Here is a 21,761-nt window from a genome sequence, read left to right on the forward strand (position 1 = left end):
GGTCAGGATGGATGATTGCTTTAATGTGTTCTTGGATTCAGTTAGCAAGAATTTTATTGAGGATTTTTGCATCGATATTCATAAGGGAAATTGGTCTGAAGTTCTCTATCTTTGTTGGATCTTTCTGTGGTTTAGGTATCAGAGTAATTGTGGCTTCATAGAATGAGTTGGGTAGAGTTCCCTCTACTTCTATTTTGTGGAATAGTTTGTGTAGAACTGGAAAAATATGGAACGCTTCACGAATTTGCGTGTCATCCTTGCGCAGGGGCCATGCTAATCTTCTCTGTATCATTCCAATTTTAGTATATGTGCTGCCGAAGCGAGCACCTAGATGGTTTTTTTAAATAATGCTTATATCTCCTCATGTTCTATCCTTGCTCTCAAGGGATCTGAGATCTTCCCATTTTTTTAATGCAGGAGAAGTCTGTCTATATAATAAAATTGTCTTTTGGGGTTCCTTACTGTGATTCATTGTTTCAGAGATTTTTCCATATCTGGAGTCTCCCCGAGTATCGTACAGTGTCCAGCCAAACTCAAAGAACTGATGCTTCCTTTGGAGGTGATCCGGGGCAAATTTTTCTCTGTGGCTTTCTGTCAGATGTCCCCCGTCTTCTGCCATGTTTCTGTCAGATGTCCTCTGCTTTCTGCAATGTTGGTGGGTTTTCTCCTTCTCCGATCATGTTGGGTTTTTCTTCTAAGCATGTTGGGTGCTAGATGTTGCTTTTATCTCCTCAGATGATGGGATAAGATGAGAGTTGTACTGAAGCTGTGTAAATACACAGCTAGGGCTGAACGCAGAGTGCTTCTTTGTCCTAACAATCCCTAGGTCGAGGCCTGGAAGTACCTAGTCTCTGTACAATCTAATCTTCCAAGTTGACTGATTCAGTCAGCTTCTCTAGGTTTCTTACTGAATTGCTTTACTTGGCCTTATACTAACTCAGGCTGTATGCTCCAATCTTCTGGCTCCTTCTCATTCTCTGGCTTATTCTGTCTTCACTTGTGTCTAGCTTGTTTTCTCTGCAACCTGTTTCTGTAAAAATGTCCTGGTAAAACTGCTACACATACACACACACACACATACACACACACACACATACACACACACACATACACACACACATACACACACACACACACACATACACACACACACATACACACACACACATACACACACACACACACACACACATACACACATACACACACACACACACACACACACACACACACATACACACACACACACACACACACACATACACACACACACACACACACACACACACACACACACACACACACACACACACACACACACACACACACACACACACACACACACACACACACACACACACACACACACACACACACACACACACACACACACACACACACACATACACACACACACACACACACACACACACACACACACACACACACACATACACACACACACACATATACACACACACACACACACACACACACACACACACACACACACACACACACACACACACACACACACACACACACACACACACACACACACACAACACACACACACACACACACATACACACATACACACACACACACACACACACACACACTACCTCTAACACCTGTGTCTACCCTGTCTTCTCTTCCTATGCTGCTCTTAAATACCCCCTCTTTCCTGTGCTCTTCTTGTGACAGTTGGATGTATTCTATATCTGACCCATTCTGTAAAATCTTTCTCTGATTTGTCACCTTGTCTGCCTTTCAATTAAATGTCGCTTTCAAACATGGCTACTTCCTTCTATAAACTAACCTGACCTTCCTTGTTGGGGATTAAAGGTGTGTACTAATGGTGTCTGTATTCTAGCCAACTCATACTGTAATCCAGAGCATGACTGCATTCTAGCCAGATCACATAGACCTAGAAAGTCTTTGGGTGTGGTTCCTTGCCAAAGCAGCCAGTTTGCTGGATTACAATTCCTCTATAAATTCTGTTTTCAGGCATTTAAATGTAAGAGGTAAGGCCACATGTCCTTCAAAAGGTCACTGGCTCAGCCTGGCTGCCAGGTGAATTTCCACTGAGTTCTCTTTTAATGTTATTCCTGTTACGGGCAGGTGCTTTAATGCAGGCTCCCACACCTCTTGGCTCTGTTCAGCTCACATCAGGCCTTTGCTGAAGACACTGCTTCTTGTGTGTCTCAGCGAGGACGGACCCTTCCCTCTAACATCACTTACCACCTTCAAGGTTCTTTTGACCATTCAGGAACTTCGATCATTATTTTCCTCTCCATCTCATTTTTGACTTTGTCATTCCAGAGGCAATATCACCTAACCACTAGATGCTGTGGGTTTGTGCTTCCTCTTTGCTTCCCCCCATCCTTTGCTTCTTCTTCCTCCCATTCTCCCTGTTTTCCTCTCTCTTCCTCTTCCCTCCTCTCATTTAAAAAAAAAGTTTTCACACTAGTCCAGGCTGGCTAAGAAATCACTGCAAAGCTCCAGCTAGTCCCAGGCTCCTGGTGATCCTCTGGCCTCAGCCACCCAAGTGCTGCTCTTGTATGAATGAGCCAGTGTCTTGCCCGAATTTATTTCTCCCTTGACAACACAGCATTGTGACATTGTCCGAGCTCATTAAATCTTTGTATATTTTACTGCTTTCACCTGTAGTGTGGGAGCCTAGTAAGATGATCCACGTAGTGCTTGGTACCCAACAGCTGGGGTGATAGAATGAGTCTCTGTAGGGAGGTGAAAGAGGAGGTATATACCAACATGGAGTGGAGACTGACTATTGGCTCCTTGATAGACAACACCTCACAGGTTTTCCACAGTGGTCCTGTACTCTGATATCATTGCTTTTGTTTTTTATAGAGGAGGAAACTGGATATCAGCAGCTTTCACTAAGTCACGCAGAGAATAAATAACTTAGCAGACTTCAGACGAGGCCTGTTTTAGGCTTATGTGGGCACTCCCTGCATAACAGAGAGTTAGTTACACATTACATCCCGGCCTCTCTTTGTTCCAGGGCCCTGTAATTGTGTGCATGTGTAAGCTTGTTAACTAATCCATTCCACACGTTCTTACATCTTTCTGGATGACAGACTGCTGGATGCTCTGGATACGGGCATGACCCTGTCCTCCTGGGATTTGAAGTCTGGACGGAAAATAGTAACCATGAGTATAATTAAGCCAGTGCCTACTGCAGTAAATGACCCTTGAGTGATGTTCCAGTGCTAAGAAAGGAGAAGACAGATCAGTCATGGCTCCTAAGATGTTTATTAGCCAAGGTTTTAGAAAGGTACCCAGAGGTATGAGAGGGGGCTTCTGGCTGCAGGGAGGGGTTCATGTGTGTAGGTTCTGCTTACGTAATGGAACTGAGAGACATCTCAGTGGTGAACTTTTGATGCTAAATGGGACAGTTCAGGTGGCCAGAGATGGGACTCACCAGGCCGTGCATGGGGTGGGGATTATTCGAGTGTGGTCTTTGTAGGGCTTTCATCATGGGGCTTGCTTTGTAGGACTCTGGCTTCTCTGGAAGTAACTCTGTTGACCAGGCTGACAGTGAACTCAGAGATCTGCCTGCTTCTGCCTCCCCAGTGCTGGGATTAGAAGGCTGGCTGTGGCAGGGGGTTGCCTGTACTCGCACATCTGGAGGCTGGGACAGGAAGAATTTAGCTAGCTCTCTAGCTAGTCAGTCTAGCCAATAAACTCTCATTTCAATGAGGGACAGTAAAAAATAAGGTGGATTTGGGTGGGTTTGCACATGCTTTTATTTCCAGCACTTGGAGGCTGAGTAAGGTGGATCTCTGTTGAGTTAGAGGCCAGCTGATTTATGTGGTGAATTCCAGAGCAGCCAGGGCCACAAGGTGTCAATAAAACAAATTAAAACAAAGCAAAACAAAAACAAACAAACAAACAAACAAAACAATAAAGGAAGACATCAGATGTTGACCCCTGGCTTTCATAGATACCACACAGGCACAGTTGGATTTATAGAATCTTTTACTACCAAGCCCTTTCATTTACATTAGAGTACAGCCTGTGTGTGTATACATGTGTGCTTGCATTGCTAGTGTGCCACCCCCACCACCACAGACTGTGTGTGTGTGTGTGTGTGTGTGTGTGTCCAGTTTTGGATTCTCTCAAATATTAAGTTGTGGGTAGATATTTGGGTCACTTTAATGGGAATTAGAGAAGGATCCAAGTACATAGTATGCACATAGAGGGCTAATCCAGAAGAGCAGTGTCTGGAGACTGAGGCAGGGCCGTTGTAAGTTCTAGGCCAGCTACGCACTGAGACTATAAAATAAACTTGTACCTGTGAATGAAATGGTTTCTTCTCCACCATCTGTGCTTCAGCTTTAAAAAGAGTTGGAAGTAGATGTTAGTGTATTAGTGTTGGGAGCCGCCCCCACATTCGCCGTTACAAGATGGCGCTGACAGCTGTGTTCTAAGTGGTAAACAAATAATCTGCGCATGTGCCAAGGGTATCTTATGACTACTTGTGCTCTGCCTTCCCCGTGACGTCAACTCGGCCGATGGGCTGCAGCCAATCAGGGAGTGACACGTCCGAGGCGAAGGAGAATGCTCCTTAAGAGGGACGGGGTTTTCGTTTTTCTCTCTCTCTTGCTTCGCTCTCTTGCTTTTCTCTCTTCTCTTGCTTTTTCGCTCTCTTGCTTCTCGCTCTCTCTTGCTTCTTGCTCTCTTGCTTCTTGCACTCTGTTCCTGAAGATGTAAGAATAAAGCTTTGCCGCAGAAGATTCTGGTCTGTGGTGTTCTTCCTGGCCGGTCGTGAGAACGCGTCTAATAACAATTGGTGCCGAATTCCGGGACGAGAAAAAAACTCGGGACTGGCGCAAGGAGGATCCCTCATTCCGGAACCAGAACTGCGGATCACGTTTATAAAGGTTCCCGTAACACAGACTGTTGAGAAGGATTCAACTGCCGAATTCAGAACTCATCAGCTGGGGAACGACGGTGATAAAGGTTCCCGTAAAGCAGACTGTTGAGAAGGATTCAACTGCCGAATTCAGAACTCATCAGCTGGGGAACGACGGTGATAAAGGTTCCCGTAAAGCAGACTGTTAAGAAGGATTCAACTGTATGAATTCAGAACTTTTCAGCTGGGGAACGAGGTAAGTCTGATCTTGAACTTTCTAACGAAATTCAAGACAGTCTATCAGAAGTAAAGTGGAATATGTTTGGCCTTGAATTTTTTCTGGTGTTAGGAGCCCTTTTGTTCCTTTTCACATGTTATCAAGTGATTAAGATAGGGCTGAAAATTCTAGAGGAAATTCAGGACAAGCTATCAGAAGTAAAGCGGGGAGAGAGAGTAGGAACAAAGAGGAAATATGGTACACAAAATAAGTATACAGGCCTTTCCAAGGGTCTTGAACCCGAGGAAAAGTTAAGGTTAGGTAGGAATACCTGGGGAGAGATTAGAAGGAAGGAAAAGAAAAAAGAAAAGAAAAAAGATCGATTAGCGGAGGTCTCTAGGAGATACTCGTCACTAGATGAGCTCAGGAAGCCAGCTCTTAGTAGTTCTGAAGCAGAAACAGACTGGGAGGAAGAAGCAGCCCATTACCAGCCAGCTAATTGGTCAAGAAAAAAGCCAAAAGCGGCTGGCGAAGGCCAGTTTGCTGATTGGCCTCAGGGCAGTCGGCTTCAAGGTCCGCCCTATGCGGAGTCCCCGCCCTGCGTAGTGCGTCAGCAATGCGCAGAGAGGCAGTGCGCAGAGAGGCAGTGCGCAGACTCATTCATTCCCAGAGAGGAACAAAGGAAAATACAACAGGCATTTCCGGTCTTTGAAGGAGCCGAGGGTGGGCGTGTCCACGCTCCGGTAGAATACTTACAAATTAAAGAAATTGCTGAGTCGGTTCGTAAATACGGAACCAATGCTAATTTTACCTTGGTGCAGTTAGACAGGCTCGCTGGCATGGCACTAACTCCTGCTGACTGGCAAACGGTTGTAAAAGCCGCTCTCCCTAGTATGGGCAAATACATGGAATGGAAAGCGCTTTGGCACGAAGCTGCACAAGCGCAGGCCCGAGCAAACGCAGCTGCTTTGACTCCAGAGCAGAGAGATTGGACTTTTGACTTGTTAACGGGTCAGGGAGCTTATTCTGCTGATCAGACAAACTACCATTGGGGAGCTTATGCCCAGATTTCTTCCACGGCTATTAGGGCCTGGAAGGCGCTCTCTCGAGCAGGTGAAACCACTGGTCAGTTAACAAAGATAATCCAGGGACCTCAGGAATCCTTCTCAGATTTTGTGGCCAGAATGACAGAGGCAGCAGAGCGTATTTTTGGAGAGTCAGAGCAAGCTGCGCCTCTAATAGAACAGCTAATCTATGAGCAAGCCACAAAGGAGTGCCGAGCGGCCATAGCCCCAAGAAAGAACAAAGGCTTACAAGACTGGCTCAGGGTCTGTCGAGAGCTTGGGGGACCTCTCAGCAATGCAGGTTTAGCGGCTGCCATCCTTCAATCCCAAAACCGCTCCATGGGCAGAAATGATCAGAGGACATGTTTTAACTGCGGAAAGCCTGGGCATTTTAAGAAAGATTGCAGAGCTCCAGATAAACAGGGAGGGACTCTCACTCTTTGCTCTAAGTGTGGCAAGGGTTATCATAGAGCTGACCAGTGTCGCTCTGTGAGGGATATAAAGGGCAGAATTCTTCCCCCACCTGATAGTCAATCAACTGATGTGCCAAAAAACGGGTCATCGGGCCCTCGGTCCCAGGGCCCTCAAAGATATGGGAACCGGTTTGTCAGGACCCAGGAAGCAGTCAGAGAGGCGACCCAGGAAGACCCACAAGGGTGGACCTGCGTGCCGCCTCCGACTTCCTACTAATGCCTCAAATGAGTATTCAGCCGGTGCCAGTGGAGCCTATACCATCCTTGCCCCCGGGAACCATGGGCCTTATTCTCGGCCGGGGTTCACTCACCTTGCAGGGCTTAGTAGTCCACCCTGGAGTTATGGATTGTCAACATTCCCCTGAAATACAGGTCCTGTGCTCAAGCCCTAAGGGCGTTTTTTCTATTAGTAAAGGAGATAGGATAGCTCAGCTGCTGCTCCTCCCTGATAATACCAGGGAGAAATCTGCAGGACCTGAGATAAAGAAAATGGGCTCCTCAGGAAATGATTCTGCCTATTTGGTTGTATCTTTAAATGATAGACCTAAGCTCCGCCTTAAGATCAACGGAAAAGAGTTTGAAGGCATCCTTGATACCGGAGCAGATAAAAGTATAATTTCTACACATTGGTGGCCCAAAGCATGGCCCCCCACAGAGTCATCTCATTCATTACAGGGCCTAGGATATCAATCATGTCCCACTATAAGCTCCGTTGCCTTGACGTGGGAATCCTCTGAAGGACAGCAAGGGAAATTCATACCTTATGTGCTCCCACTCCCGGTTAACCTCTGGGGAAGGGATATTATGCAGCATCTGGGCCTTATTTTGTCCAATGAAAACGCCCCATCGGGAGGGTATTCAACTAAAGCAAAAAATATCATGGCAAAGATGGGTTATAAAGAAGGAAAAGGGTTAGGACATCAAGAACAGGGAAGGATAGAGCCCATCTCACCTAATGGAAACCAAGACAGACAGGGTCTGGGTTTTCCTTAGCGGCCATTGGGGCAGCACGACCCATACCATGGAAAACAGGGGACCCAGTGTGGGTTCCTCAATGGCACCTATCCTCTGAAAAACTAGAAGCTGTGATTCAACTGGTAGAGGAACAATTAAAACTAGGCCATATTGAACCCTCTACCTCACCTTGGAATACTCCAATTTTTGTAATTAAGAAAAAGTCAGGAAAGTGGAGACTGCTCCATGACCTCAGAGCCATTAATGAGCAAATGAACTTATTTGGCCCAGTACAGAGGGGTCTCCCTGTACTTTCCGCCTTACCACGTGGCTGGAATTTAATTATTATAGATATTAAAGATTGTTTCTTTTCTATACCTTTGTGTCCAAGGGATAGGCCCAGATTTGCCTTTACCATCCCCTCTATTAATCACATGGAACCTGATAAGAGGTATCAATGGAAGGTCTTACCACAGGGAATGTCCAATAGTCCTACTATGTGTCAACTTTATGTACAAGAAGCTCTTTTGCCAGTGAGGGAACAATTCCCCTCTTTAATTTTGCTCCTTTACATGGATGACATCCTCCTGTGCCATAAAGACCTTACCATGCTACAAAAGGCATATCCTTTTCTACTTAAAACTTTAAGTCAGTGGGGTTTACAGATAGCCACAGAAAAGGTCCAAATTTCTGATACAGGACAATTCTTGGGCTCTGTGGTGTCCCCAGATAAGATTGTGCCCCAAAAGGTAGAGATAAGAAGAGATCACCTCCATACCTTAAATGATTTTCAAAAGCTGTTGGGAGATATTAATTGGCTCAGACCTTTTTTAAAGATTCCTTCCGCTGAGTTAAGGCCTTTGTTTAGTATTTTAGAAGGAGATCCTCATATCTCCTCCCCTAGGACTCTTACTCTAGCTGCTAACCAGGCCTTACATAAGGTGGAAAAAGCCTTACAGAATGCACAATTACAACGTATTGAGGATTCGCAGCCTTTCAGTTTGTGTGTCTTTAAGACAGCACAATTGCCAACTGCAGTTTTGTGGCAGAATGGGCCATTGTTGTGGATCCATCCAAACGTATCCCCAGCTAAAATAATAGATTGGTATCCTGATGCAATTGCACAGCTTGCCCTTAAAGGTCTAAAAGCAGCAATCACCCACTTTGGGCAAAGTCCATATCTTTTAATTGTACCTTATACCGCTGCACAGGTTCAAACCTTGGCAGCCACATCTAATGATTGGGCAGTTTTAGTTACCTCCTTTTCAGGAAAAATAGATAACCATTATCCAAAGCATCCAATCTTACAGTTTGCCCAAAATCAATCTGTTGTGTTTCCACAAATAACAGTAAGAAACCCACTTAAAAATGGGATTGTGGTATATACTGATGGATCAAAAACTGGCATAGGTGCCTATGTGGCTAATGGTAAAGTGGTATCCAAACAGTATAATGAAAATTCACCTCAAGTGGTAGAATGTTTAGTGGTCTTAGAAGTTTTAAAAACCTTTTTAAAACCCCTTAATATTGTGTCAGATTCCTATTATGTGGTTAATGCAGTAAATCTTTTAGAAGTGGCTGGAGTGATTAAGCCTTCCAGTAGAGTTGCCAATATTTTTCAGCAGATACAATTAGTTTTGTTATCTAGAAGATCTCCTGTTTATATTACTCATGTTAGAGCCCATTCAGGCCTACCTGGCCCCATGGCTCTGGGAAATGATTTGGCAGATAAGGCCACTAAAGTGGTGGCTGCTGCCCTATCATCCCCGGTAGAGGCTGCAAGAAATTTTCATAACAATTTTCATGTGACGGCTGAAACATTACGCAGTCGTTTCTCCTTGACAAGAAAAGAAGCCCGTGACATTGTTACTCAATGTCAAAGCTGCTGTGAGTTCTTGCCAGTTCCTCATGTGGGAATTAATCCACGCGGTATTCGACCTCTACAGGTCTGGCAAATGGATGTTACACATGTTTCTTCCTTTGGAAAACTTCAATATCTCCATGTGTCCATTGACACATGTTCTGGCATCATGTTTGCTTCTCCGTTAACCGGAGAAAAAGCCTCACATGTGATTCAACATTGTCTTGAGGCATGGAGTGCTTGGGGGAAACCCAGACTCCTTAAGACTGATAATGGACCAGCTTATACGTCTCAAAAATTCCAACAGTTCTGCCGTCAGATGGACGTAACCCACCTGACTGGACTTCCATACAACCCTCAAGGACAGGGTATTGTTGAGCGTGCGCATCGCACCCTCAAAGCCTATCTTATAAAACAGAAGAGGGGAACTTTTGAGGAGACTGTACCCCGAGCACCAAGAGTGTCGGTGTCTTTGGCACTCTTTACACTCAATTTTTTAAATATTGATGCTCATGGCCATACTGCGGCTGAACGTCATTGTTCAGAGCCAGATAGGCCCAATGAGATGGTTAAATGGAAAAATGTCCTTGATAATAAATGGTATGGCCCGGATCCTATCTTGATAAGATCCAGGGGAGCTATCTGTGTTTTCCCACAGAATGAAAACAACCCATTTTGGATACCAGAAAGACTCACCCGAAAAATCCAGACTGACCAAGGGAATACTAATGTCCCTCGTCTTGGTGATGTCCAGGGCGTCAATAATAAAGAGAGAGCAGCGTTGGGGGATAATGTCGACATTCCCACTCCCAATGACGGTGATGTATAATGCTCAAGTATTCTCCTGCTTTTTTACCACTAACTAGGAACTGGGTTTGGCCTTAATTCAGACAGCCTTGGCTCTGTCTGGACAGGTCCAGACAACTGACACCATTAACACTTTGTCAGCCTCAGTGACTACAGTCATAGATGAACAGGCCTCAGCTAATGTCAAGATACAGAGAGGTCTCATGCTGGTTAATCAACTCATAGATCTTGTCCAGATACAACTAGATGTATTATGACAAATAACTCAGCAGGGATGTGAACAAAAGTTTCCGGGATTGTGTGTTATTTCCATTCAGTATGTTAAATTTACTAGGACAGCTAATTTGTCAAAAAGTCTTTTTCAGTATATGTTACAGAATTGGATGGCTGAATTTGAACAGATCCTTCGGGAATTGAGACTTCAGGTCAACTCCACGCGCTTGGACCTGTCGCTGACCAAAGGATTACCCAATTGGATCTCCTCAGCATTTTCTTTCTTTAAAAAATAGGTGGGATTAATATTATTTGGAGATACACTTTGCTGTGGATTAGTGTTGCTTCTTTGATTGGTCTGTAAGCTTAAGGCCCAAACTAGGAGAGACAAGGTGGTTATTGCCCAGGCGCTTGCAGGACTAGAACATGGAGCTTCCCCTGATATATGATATATCTATGCTTAGGCAATAGGTCGCTGGCCACTCAGCTCTTATATCCCATGAGGCTAGACTCATTGCACGGGATAGAGTGAGTGTGCTTCAGCAGCCCGAGAGAGTTGCAAGGCTAAGCACTGCAATGGAAAGGCTCTGCGGCATATATGAGCCTATTCTAGGGAGACATGTCATCTTTCAAGAAGGTTCAGTGTCCTAGTTCCCTTCCCCCAGGCAAAACGACACGGGAGCAGGTCAGGGTTGCTCTGGGTAAAAGCTTGTGAGCCTAAGAGCTAATCCTGTACATGGCTCCTTTACCTACACACTGGGGATTTGACCTCTATCTCCACTCTCATTAATATGGGTGGCCTATTTGCTCTTATTAAAAGAAAAAGGGGGAGATGTTGGGAGCCGCCCCCACATTCGCCGTTACAAGATGGCGCTGACAGCTGTGTTCTAAGTGGTAAACAAATAATCTGCGCATGTGCCAAGGGTATCTTATGACTACTTGTGCTCTGCCTTCCCCGTGACGTCAACTCGGCCGATGGGCTGCAGCCAATCAGGGAGTGACACGTCCGAGGCGAAGGAGAATGCTCCTTAAGAGGGACGGGGTTTTCGTTTTTCTCTCTCTCTTGCTTCGCTCTCTTGCTTTTCTCTCTTCTCTTGCTTTTTCGCTCTCTTGCTTCTCGCTCTCTCTTGCTTCTTGCTCTCTTGCTTCTTGCACTCTGTTCCTGAAGATGTAAGAATAAAGCTTTGCCGCAGAAGATTCTGGTCTGTGGTGTTCTTCCTGGCCGGTCGTGAGAACGCGTCTAATAACATATTAGAATTATCATTTAGAACTTGGGACAGTACTAAAGAATATGCCAACCCTAACCTTTGCAATATTTGGCAAACATATCCACTAGTGGAAATGTAATTTGTGTGCTGACACAGAAACATAAATAACTTGTAAATTTCCCATAAGGCGAGGCTTTTTTTTTTTTTTTTATAGTGACAAGAATATACTCTAGGGGGGCTCCTTATGTAGCCTAGGATGACCTTGAACTCACAATCCTCCTGCCTCAGGCTGTACGATTTTACTGCTTTTCTAGTAAAAATTTGCTGAGCAGCAGTGTGATATGAATCGAGAGAGCTGAGGGCAGAGCTCAGAGGTGGCGCACTGGGCCACATGTGGGTTTGGTCCCTCGCTCTGGGAAGAGAAAAGATCTTGTGGTGGCATTTGCTATTAAATGGTCAGCAAGATTAAAATAAAAATGAGATCAGCTCTTAAGGGGTCCCTATTCTCCCTAGGTTCTTAACTATGAAAATCCTAATAAGCAAAAATATTATTTCATTCCATGTATGCAGTTGGGGAGAGTGGGTATGTTATTGCCATTAGGAAAAAGTTCATCCTAAGCTATTATGTTTTGTATCACCCAAAACTTTTAGGAGCATAGCTAGGCCTTTTAGGTAATGTCATTGGTCAACTTGACACAGCCTAGGGCGATTGCTTCCCTCAGATTGGCCTCAGGGCAGCTCGAGGGAATATTTTCTTGGTAGTTAATTGTTGTGGAAGGCTGAGTGGGTGGTCCTGGCTTGTGTAGGGAAGCCAAGGAGCAAGGTAGCGAGCAGCATCTCTCTCTGCTGCCTGCCCCAGCTTCAGTCCCTGCCCCGACCTCCCTCAGTGGGGGACTCCATAGAACCTGTGCCATTAAATAAACATTTTTCTCCCTAAGTTGCTTTTGGCCACTGTGTTTATCACAGCAACAGTAAAGCAAACTAGAACAGTAGGGTAGAGAAAGATTTAAGGAAGGTAACTATTGAATGAAACAGCTGTAGCCTGAAGAAAAACACTTTATGAAGTAATTCTGGACATTTGCTGCACTGTGGTCTTTGACATGGCTGATATAAGGATGTTTTTCTGGATGAGTTCTTCTTTTAAAATTTAATTTATCTATTTTTATGTGCATTGATGGCTTTTCTGAACATGTGTCTGTGTGAGGGTGTCAGATGCCCTGGAATAGGCGTTCCAGGCAGTTATGAGCCACCATGTGGGCTATCTCTCCAGCCTCTGAATGAATTTTTATTGTCTCCAGAAACAAGAGATGAACAGGGCATTATTCTGGGTACAGAGGGAAGCAGTGTATTCTGATGGGGCTACTCAGGCCTGAAGCTTGGGCATGTACAGCACACCTGAGGTCAGGCAGGAGGATGCCAGTAGTCAGGCTGAGGGAACAGTGGAGGGCTTAAAGATGATGGAGGTAAGAGCTCACTGAGGAGTCTGGTGGGTTAAGGAAGAGGAGGAAGGGTGAGTGACTAGCAGCACTTCACCGTCAGGTTTGAAGGCCACAGCAAAAGCTGTTATGACCCATGCTGGCTATTAGACCTTGAGTGTGCCTCACATTAGGTGACTTTAACGAGCATGGAGGTTAGAGGAACAGTGGCCAGAGTGGGGCAGGAGTTGGAGGTAGATAAAGTGCTAAGGTAAGGACTGGACTGTTTATCAGAAGTCACATGAAGCCTGTGTGTGCTCTGAATGCTGTAGGAGAGGAGTTGGCCTGAAGCTCCGCTGATTGTGGACCTCGGCCAGCACTTAGTTTGTTTAAAGCTTCAAAGTCATGCATAGTCTTCATTTGCAACATTAGGAATTCTGTCCAAGAAAGCTTTTGATGACCTTGAGAGGGTCATGAACAAACCTGGATCTAACGATTGACAGCTTGCTTTCCCTCTGCATTTAGGGATTAAAATATATTCTTTGAACATCATTTTTCAGTAATATTTGGTGAAGATGCTGCCTTTGGCAGAGTCTTCCAGTGTACCGTTGGTTTATGAGACACTATTTTAAGTTCCTTTCCTGTATTGCTTTATATATTCCTTCCCAAAGACTTTATGGAGACAGGCACTGGCCTGCATACATTTTAAGCAGTAGGACAATAGGAAGGACTGAGTCTGATATGTTTACAGAAAAGACTGTAGTATTGTCCCAGCACCAACAGTTGGTCCTGCACTCCAGAGTTTATCTTTAGCCTTCCTTACTGTTTCATGGGTTATGGCCATTTGCTGCTGCCATCAGATTAAACACAGGCCACTGACCATGCGAGTTCTTTATATCTTTGGTTCATAACACCTGGCTAGGGTGCTCTCTTCCAGCACTGTCTGGCTCCCTCTTGCTCCTTTTCTACCGAAAGTTGTAGCTTTTGTCTACAGACAGCTCACCATTGGGTCGTTTCTCTCCATTTGCTTACTTTTCTAGACATTGTTTAACAACTTAGGGGTTTACCTCATCCACCCACCTCTGGAGGCTTACTGCGTTTGCCACTTTTATAGATCTGGGATCTCTGCAAGCCATTAGGTAAATTGCTGTGATAGATTCTGGACCTTTCTTCCTACCTTGCCCTTTTATTTTGTTCTTAAAACCATGTTATAACAACTGTTAAGAAACTGGTTGTTTTTTCCGTATAAGTTTTGATACAATATGACTTTACTTTTCACAGGGCAAACTCAGAAGATGAACCTCTTCCAGTCAATAACAAGTGCCCTGGATAACTCATTAGCCAAAGACCCCACTGCAGGTAAACTTAGTGCATGTGTTTCCTTCCCCTCACCTGCTTCCCTACCCTTAGGCTGTCCCCATTCAGCTTTCAATGTCAAATTTTACTCCTCTCTTTCTCTTCCTTCCCTTAAGATCTGTTTCAATCCTCTCATGATATCCTCACTGGTCTCTCTTTCTCTCTCTCTCTCTCTCTCTCTCTCTCTCTCTCTCTCTCTCTCTCTCTCTCACACACACACACACACACACACACACACACACACACACACACATGCACACATGCATGCACGAATGCATGCAAGCACATACACTCTTATACACGCCTAGGTTCTATATATGAGAGAAAACAGGCAAAACTGGTGATATTTATTTTATCTCTCTGAGTCTGGTTTATTTTAATCAAGGTAATGATTTCTGGTTCCACCCATTTTCCTGCCAGTGTCATGATTTCGTTTTTCCTTGTGGTTGAAAAAAAAAGTTTGCTAGTGTATGTGTTGCGCATCTTTGAAAGAATTTTACAATTAATTTAATTTTTAAAATTTATCTTATTTTTAGTTATGTGTATGTTATCTATATGTGGGTATGTACATGTGAGTGCAAGTGCCCATGGAGGCTAGAGATGCTAGAGGTGTCAGATTGCCCTGGAGCTGGAGTCCAGGAAGTTGTTAGCCACCTAACAACTGTGGGTGCTGGCAATCCAACTTGATTCCTATGCAAGGTCAGGGTACACTCTTAACTGCTGAGCCTCTTGATCTTGCTGAGTTCTTAAAGTTTGGTTGACTTTGTATATACATATGTAATTACATGTGAGTGTATGTATATACATGTGTGTGTATATATATATGTATACACATACATGTATTATACATACTCAGGATTATATGTACATATTTACACATATGTATGATATATGCAAACAGATATTATATATGTGTATATATATATATATATATATATATATATATATATATATGTATGTATGTATGTGTGTGTATGTATACCACTTTTGTATTACACAGATATGAGTATGTATGTGTATGCATAATTTCAAATCTAAATATTTAAGTTTCTTATTTTTCATGACTCAAAATTTGGGGCATACTAAATATATCCTTTCAACAATCTTTTTTCAGTAATATTTGGTGAAGATGTTGCCTTTGGTGGAGTCTTCCGATGCACTGTTGGTTTACGAGACAAATACGGTAAGTTACTAGCTACGTAAACAGCATTCAGTAGAATACTTAAGGATCTGGAAGATATAAGACATGTCTGAAACGGTGCTGTATTATTGTTTGGTTGGGTTCCTTTTATTTTGGCAACACCCTGCGGAGTTCTATGGGCTGGGTTTCTCCAAATCTGACCTAGCTGGACTCTCCTAATGTAGTTTATACTACACATATCACAAATTGCCAAACAGTTCACAACATGGATTGTTGCATCATTCATCTATCCAAGGACCCCTTCCTCTTGCCATCACTGTCGTCAAGCTCAGCCCCGTTGTCTCTAACTCAAGATTCTGCCCATTTGTCTGTGTTGGTAAGAGTGGGTATTTTGTTGATGTTGGTGGTTGTGGTGGTCTCAATATGCTTGGCCCAGGGAGTGGCACTATTAGGAGGTGTGGCCTTGTTGGAGGGAGTGTGCCACTATAGCGGTGGGTTCTGGGACCCTCCTCCCAGCTGCCTGGGAGACAGTCAGCCCTCTCCTGGCTGCAGTCGGATCAAGATGTAGAATGCTTAGCTTTTCCAGTACCCTGTCTGCCTGCACGCTGCCATGCTTCCCAGCTTGATGATGATGGACTGAAACTGTGAACCTATTAAGGCAGCCCTAATTAAATGCTGCCCTTTATAAGAGTTGCCTTGGTCATGGTATCTCTTCATGATGATGGAAACTAACTAAGACACTGGTGGAGATTTCATTTGTATTGCAGCATTGGTTTGCATGGTTGTAGAGATCTGGCCGGTCTGCAGGGAAGCTCACCAGGATTCCTACAGTTGAGTCTTGAAGCCAAATTTAGTTTCCTTTGGGAAACCTCAGACTTCAAATCTGGGGAAGACCAGAAAAAGCCCATTCTGTCCTGTGAAGTGTTCTCTGCTTAGAGGACTTAAAAGTTCTTCATAGCCAATGGGCATCTCTGCTGCAGTGTCTAGAGCTGTGTTTGAGTAAATGTAACTGCACTGTGGCCTGGCCAAGGTGACACTGAAGTCCACCAGCTGCGGCCCCTTCTCTGAGCCTTTGCTCACAGCCAATCTGTGTCTCTTGCATGGCACACATTTCCTTTCTACAGGCCGATTTCATTGCCTTTTCACTCGGAGGTAGAGCCGTCCGAGCTTACCTTGATTCTAAGAATGCTCAGCCCTCTGACTCGCTAATGAATGCGTTTCTTCTTTTACTGTTAATGATGCGTCTTAGGTGCCCCATGCTTTATTTCTTCATTCACTCTTGCCTAATCTCAAAGCAGGTACATTCAGGCTTAGAAGTTGATGTCAGTCATCTATCTGCCCGTGGCTTCTGCCCCGGAGTGCTCAGGTGTGTTCTGAATGGGCAGTGAGGGAGGTTAAAAGCTTTAACAAAAGTATTGTGTTTCCCCATTGCACCATTCTTGAGGTCCGGGGTATTGAGTTCCGTGTGGTGTACTGAGAACAGTCAGCATGTTTGTTTTTTCTGCCACTGATAACGGGGTTCCAATCCTCTGCTTCCTCCTGGCTGTGTGTTCTGTGAGCCTTTGAGAGTGAAAGAAGTTGGTTAGAAGGCTGTCTTCTGTACTGCAGACTCTTAGCAACTTTTAAATCTTTAGAGAAAAAAAAAGAGAAACTTTTATACATTTGATTTCAGAGAGATGAGTGTGCATTGTATACTGTTTCAGGACATATAGAGGAGAGGGTAAGCATCCTTCAGGTATTTCCAGAGATGATCACTGGGCGCATCGGAATATTTGTACCTGGAGCATATCTGAATAGGTTTGTATATATTAATATTCAAAAGGTAGAATTGTGCTGTTTTACAACTTGGTGTTTTCTCTGTGTGGTGCAGCTTCTGAGGGCACTCCTTCTTCAGCTGACTCAGTGTGATGTAGGGGACAGTTTTCCTGACTCTCCCCACAGGTCACATGTATGATTCTTTACCGAATCCATTCTATGTGGGGCATTTCATCCACGTTTTCTCCTGTTGTCCTACTAGCAACTTCTGACTTTCTTCCTCTAATTTATACCTCTACCCTGAGCTTGAGAGTCATAGATTGACTATTCTACCCCAGATCTTCATGTTAGAGTCCCACAGTATGCTGATTGTCAGCTTTCACTCAACTATGCAGATTTGTCTGCGAGACCTGAGATTTGAGGACCTTAAAGGATGGGGCAGACCACAGTCTAATGCTGTAGACAATTTTAGTTCAATTTCAGTGAACTTTGATACATGAATGTAACAAAGACAGCAATGATCTAAGGAAGGTTGTTTGAGGTCAGAAATTCATGATCAGAAAAACACATAAATAAACACCAGTAAGCACGCAGTTAGATATTAACAGAGCAGCCATTTCTCAGAACTTTCTCAGGACAGACAGATTTAAACACAATTGCCTGGTGTATGCTAGAGATTATATCTGGGAAAGCGTGAAAGTGAGGCAGAAGGCCAGATCCAGAGTCAGGGTCTTTCATCTGGACATCTTTAGCTTTAGCATTGTGTCAGAGTAACTCGTAGCGCCAGTGTGCAAAGGTGCTGTGGGTTGTGTGTTCAAATCTCAAACAGTCTGTACTTGATGGGGACGGACAGTTAAGTTACTGCTCTGTGATCAAGTTCTGTTTTCAGAACTAAAAGGTAATGTGGATGTTGGGGAGCTCACAGAAATATTTCTGATTCATGGCATGAAAAAGAAGAAAAAAAAAAGAAAAAAGAAAGGAACAAACATACAAAAATCAAATAAATACTTCAAAAATAACCTCTGCTCTTTTGAGTGTACTCCAGGAAATTTTCAGTTTCACATAAACATGTCTGCTTACCATTATTTTGTGGAGTTTAAATAATTTATACAAACAAAAACAAATTGTAAAAATAAAGTTGAAGATACTGTTTTTTTTTTATGATGAGCTGACTCTGTTGGTTCTCGACAGCTCGACACAAGCTAGAGTTATCTGAGAAGCGGTAACCTTGACCGAGAAGATGCCCCCATCAGACTGGCCTGTGGACACACCTGTGGGGCAATTTTCTGGATTAATGATCTGTGTGGGAGGGCGAAACCCACTGTGGGCAGTGCCATCCCTGGGCCTGTGGTCCTGGGTTGTGTAAGAAAGCAAGTGGAGCAAGTGTTGGAGAACAAGCCACTTAGTCAGCTTTCTCCCATGGTCTGTGGCTCAGTTCCCGCATCTCGGTTCTAGCCTTGAGTCCCTGCCCTGCCTTCCTTTCATGCAGACAAGAAGCTGTAAGGTGAGATAACCCCCTTCCTTTCCCAGTTACTTTTGGTCACAGTGTTTTTTTTTTTTCCCAGCAATAGAAAGCAGCCGGAGATACCCAGCTTCCTGTTCTGAGAAGCCTTGTGCGTATAGTGCAGAGAGGCTCGTGGCCAGTAGGTGGCAGTCTGTGCTTTTCAATGAGAGCTGAGCATTGTGCTGGTGTGGAACCGTGGCTAAGTTTTTTGCATCCATCAGGAGGTAAAGATGGAAGTTTTGCAGGTTTACTGATGTAGTATTGGAAAGCTGGACGCTGCTTCGTATCACCGTGAAAGGGCGGCATGGTTAGAGCCCACACTAAACGGGGAGCTACAGGTTTGTTTTGTACTCAGATGGCCGGGATGAGTGGGAAATAAAAAGCTTCAAACCGTTTCTCTTTTCCTTCCCTGTCCTTTGATAGAACAAACTGAGTGTCTTGGAAATTAAGAGCAATGGAATGGTATGTCCCCAGCAATTCATTGTGTACCAAATGGCAGCTTTAAATGTGGTGGGCGCTGAGATCTGTCTCAGAGCAGCATCGGATGGAGCTAGCAGACTTCCAGGGAAGCAAAGATTGAGAGAATAGTTTATATTATTTAGTTTGTGGGGAGAAGGTACTCTTCTGTTGAAGGCCACGTGCATATGCAACAGTCTTCTTTGACCCTGTGTGCTAGGTGTATGTCTTCTATGAAACTGCTGTATGCATTTATAATTTTTTCCTTTAAAAATATATTTAAGTTAGCACACAAAATAACAGGTTTCTTAATGGCAACGTTTTCATCCATACATAGCTTTGGATGATTCTGTGCATTGTCCCCACATTTTCTGGCCTCCCCATTTCCCTTCCCCTTGTTCCTGCTTGAACCCTCCCCTCACCAGAATCCTCACTTCCACTTTTATACCCCATGTCTTCTATTTTCCTCCCCACCCCTCCCAAACCATCCCCCAACCCTACCCCTCATGGCCCACTCTTCAGTTTTCTGGCCTCTACCCAAAACCCCTCCACATAAACACAAATAACTCCTAAAGCTACAATCTGCACAGTGCCATTCTGCACTGCTATAAATATTGCTGGGCTGTGTTTCTTAGACTCTCTTTGGCCCACTGACTGCAGGAAACTTAGGTGAGACAGAGAACTTGAAGGAGTCTCCTGCCCGGCCGGCATCTGCCTTTTCTCAGGCACTGGGGATTTTCCATTACTGCATCCATACATGTGTGGCTGCTGTAGCAGCTTGGAGAGCTAATATAACCGCTTAGCTCTTCTCTTCTCTAACACCAATGGAGTTTTATAACCAGATACCTTAGGATGCTGAAGTTGGGAGGGAGAAGAAGGATAATCCTGAGGCGAGAGAGAAGATGCATCTTGCGACGTGCCTGTGTTTGCCAGTTGGCTTTTGGTATCTGTCCTCACTCGTTGGGTGGAGACGGAAGGCCAGGAGACTCCATGGACTCTCCTCCACACTTTCAGGCCATCTTTTGTGCTTTCTTCTGGTCCCCCTCATGCACTGCTCTCTGAATACCTTAAGCACTGTTGAATATTATTTTAAGAAGCGTCTTTTCCAGATTAGTTTCAAACCTGGAGGGGCATAGGCATAGCTTTTTGACAGGTCCCAAACTTTTCTCTGAATAATGATATTAATATCGTCAGCATAGCGAATGGCCTTCTGTTGTACATTCCTCCTGCTGAAAGGCTCGTCTGACTGATGGCCTTGCTCTTGGACTCAGTGACAAGCTTGCACTGCAGGACAGCGGTTGGTGAGATGAGGGTTTTGGTGCTAAAGAAAACCCTTATGAAACACCTTATGAAAATATGAATTCTTTGGAGAGATGGAATATATGATTTGTTTGTCTTATTGAACTGTGTGCGTGTGTTGTCAGTTTCTTATGTTTTTGTTCAATTGGTGGAATTACCCTCAGAAACGAGATGGAATACTGTTAATCTATACTTCATTTATAGTGACCTGTTTATTTGCTTTGTTGATTTTTTTTAATCATTTTCTTTTTTTTTTTGTTACAAATGACCACTTTGGAATCTATTAAAATTCAAGTTGACAGAAGTGGCTACCATATTTTAATTTCTCAAAGATTAAGTGAGCATTCCCTTAAAGGTACTTCTGAACAATGAATGGTTCAACAAACAGCGTTTAAGAGGATGAGCTATTTAATGCTTTATAGGATATCAGAGTTGGAGAGAAAGGAAGGCTGTGTGTAGCCCAGAGATTCTTGGCTCAGTAGTACTGAGGCTGAGAAGCCTTGATTTAGACAGATCAGCTATCACAAAAAGCCACAGAAATGGAAGTTCTGAGAGGTCAGCCATCCCGAGTGACCAGTTGCAAATAGACCAACAGTTCCTTTTTATAAAGAAGCTAGAATTGTAAAGAGTTTTTAGCCCAGGGTGGTGTCACACGCCTTTAATCCCAGAAGGCAGAGTCGAGGCTGGCAGATCTTTATGAGTTTGACGCCAGCCTGGTATACATCATAAATTTGAGGACCTCCCCCCTCCCCCCCTTACAGGGGTAAGAGAGAAAAAATATAAAGAGTTCTAGAACTTGTATGTATGTATGTATGTATGTATGTATGTATGTATGTCAGCTTAATTGACAGAGTGCTTGCCTAACTGCAGGAAGCCCTGAATTCAGACACCATAACTTGACAAACCCATCCCAGCCGGGAGACAGAGGCAGGAGGATCAAGTGTTTAAAGCCACTTGATGAGTTTGAGGCCAGCCTGGTACATGAGCTCATGAGCTCCTGTCTCCAAACAAAACTGAAAGAAAGGAAGAAAGAAAGAAAGAAAGAAGGAAGGAAGGAAGGAAGGAAGGAAGGAAGGAAGGAAGGAAGGAAGGAAAGAGTAAGAAAGAAAGAGGAACTCTAATTTAGCAAAGCTGGAAGTTTCGAGTTATCTGTGGA

The 21,761-nt window shown here is 44.1% G+C and overlaps 1 protein-coding gene and 1 non-coding gene across 5 annotated transcripts in view; one reads left to right on the forward strand and one right to left on the reverse strand.

Moving 5' to 3' along the window:
• Window positions 1–21,761, forward strand: part of Bckdhb (branched chain ketoacid dehydrogenase E1, beta polypeptide) — a 199,130-nt gene that overhangs the window by 13,038 nt on the left and 164,331 nt on the right. The window contains exons 1-3 of one of the 4 annotated variants that reach the window (NM_199195.1): window positions 10,633–10,767; window positions 14,376–14,453; window positions 15,565–15,633. The exons of 2 other annotated variants lie outside the window; for them this stretch is intronic. In NM_199195.1, coding sequence (NP_954665.1) covers window positions 14,390–14,453; window positions 15,565–15,633 — 133 coding nt within the window. In that variant the 5' untranslated portion in view covers window positions 10,633–10,767; window positions 14,376–14,389. Of the gene's footprint in view, window positions 1–10,632; window positions 10,768–14,375; window positions 14,454–15,564; window positions 15,634–21,761 lie in introns of those variants that run through there. One more of the 4 variants, NM_001305935.1, reaches the window with a different exon arrangement.
• Window positions 221–327, reverse strand: Gm29163. The gene has a single exon (XR_003948531.1). It is a non-coding gene; the product is annotated as a U6 spliceosomal RNA (small nuclear RNA).

This window comes from Mus musculus, chromosome 9 (assembly GCF_000001635.26).
Source record: "Mus musculus strain C57BL/6J chromosome 9, GRCm38.p6 C57BL/6J".
NCBI classification, from domain to species: Eukaryota; Metazoa; Chordata; class Mammalia; order Rodentia; family Muridae; genus Mus; species Mus musculus.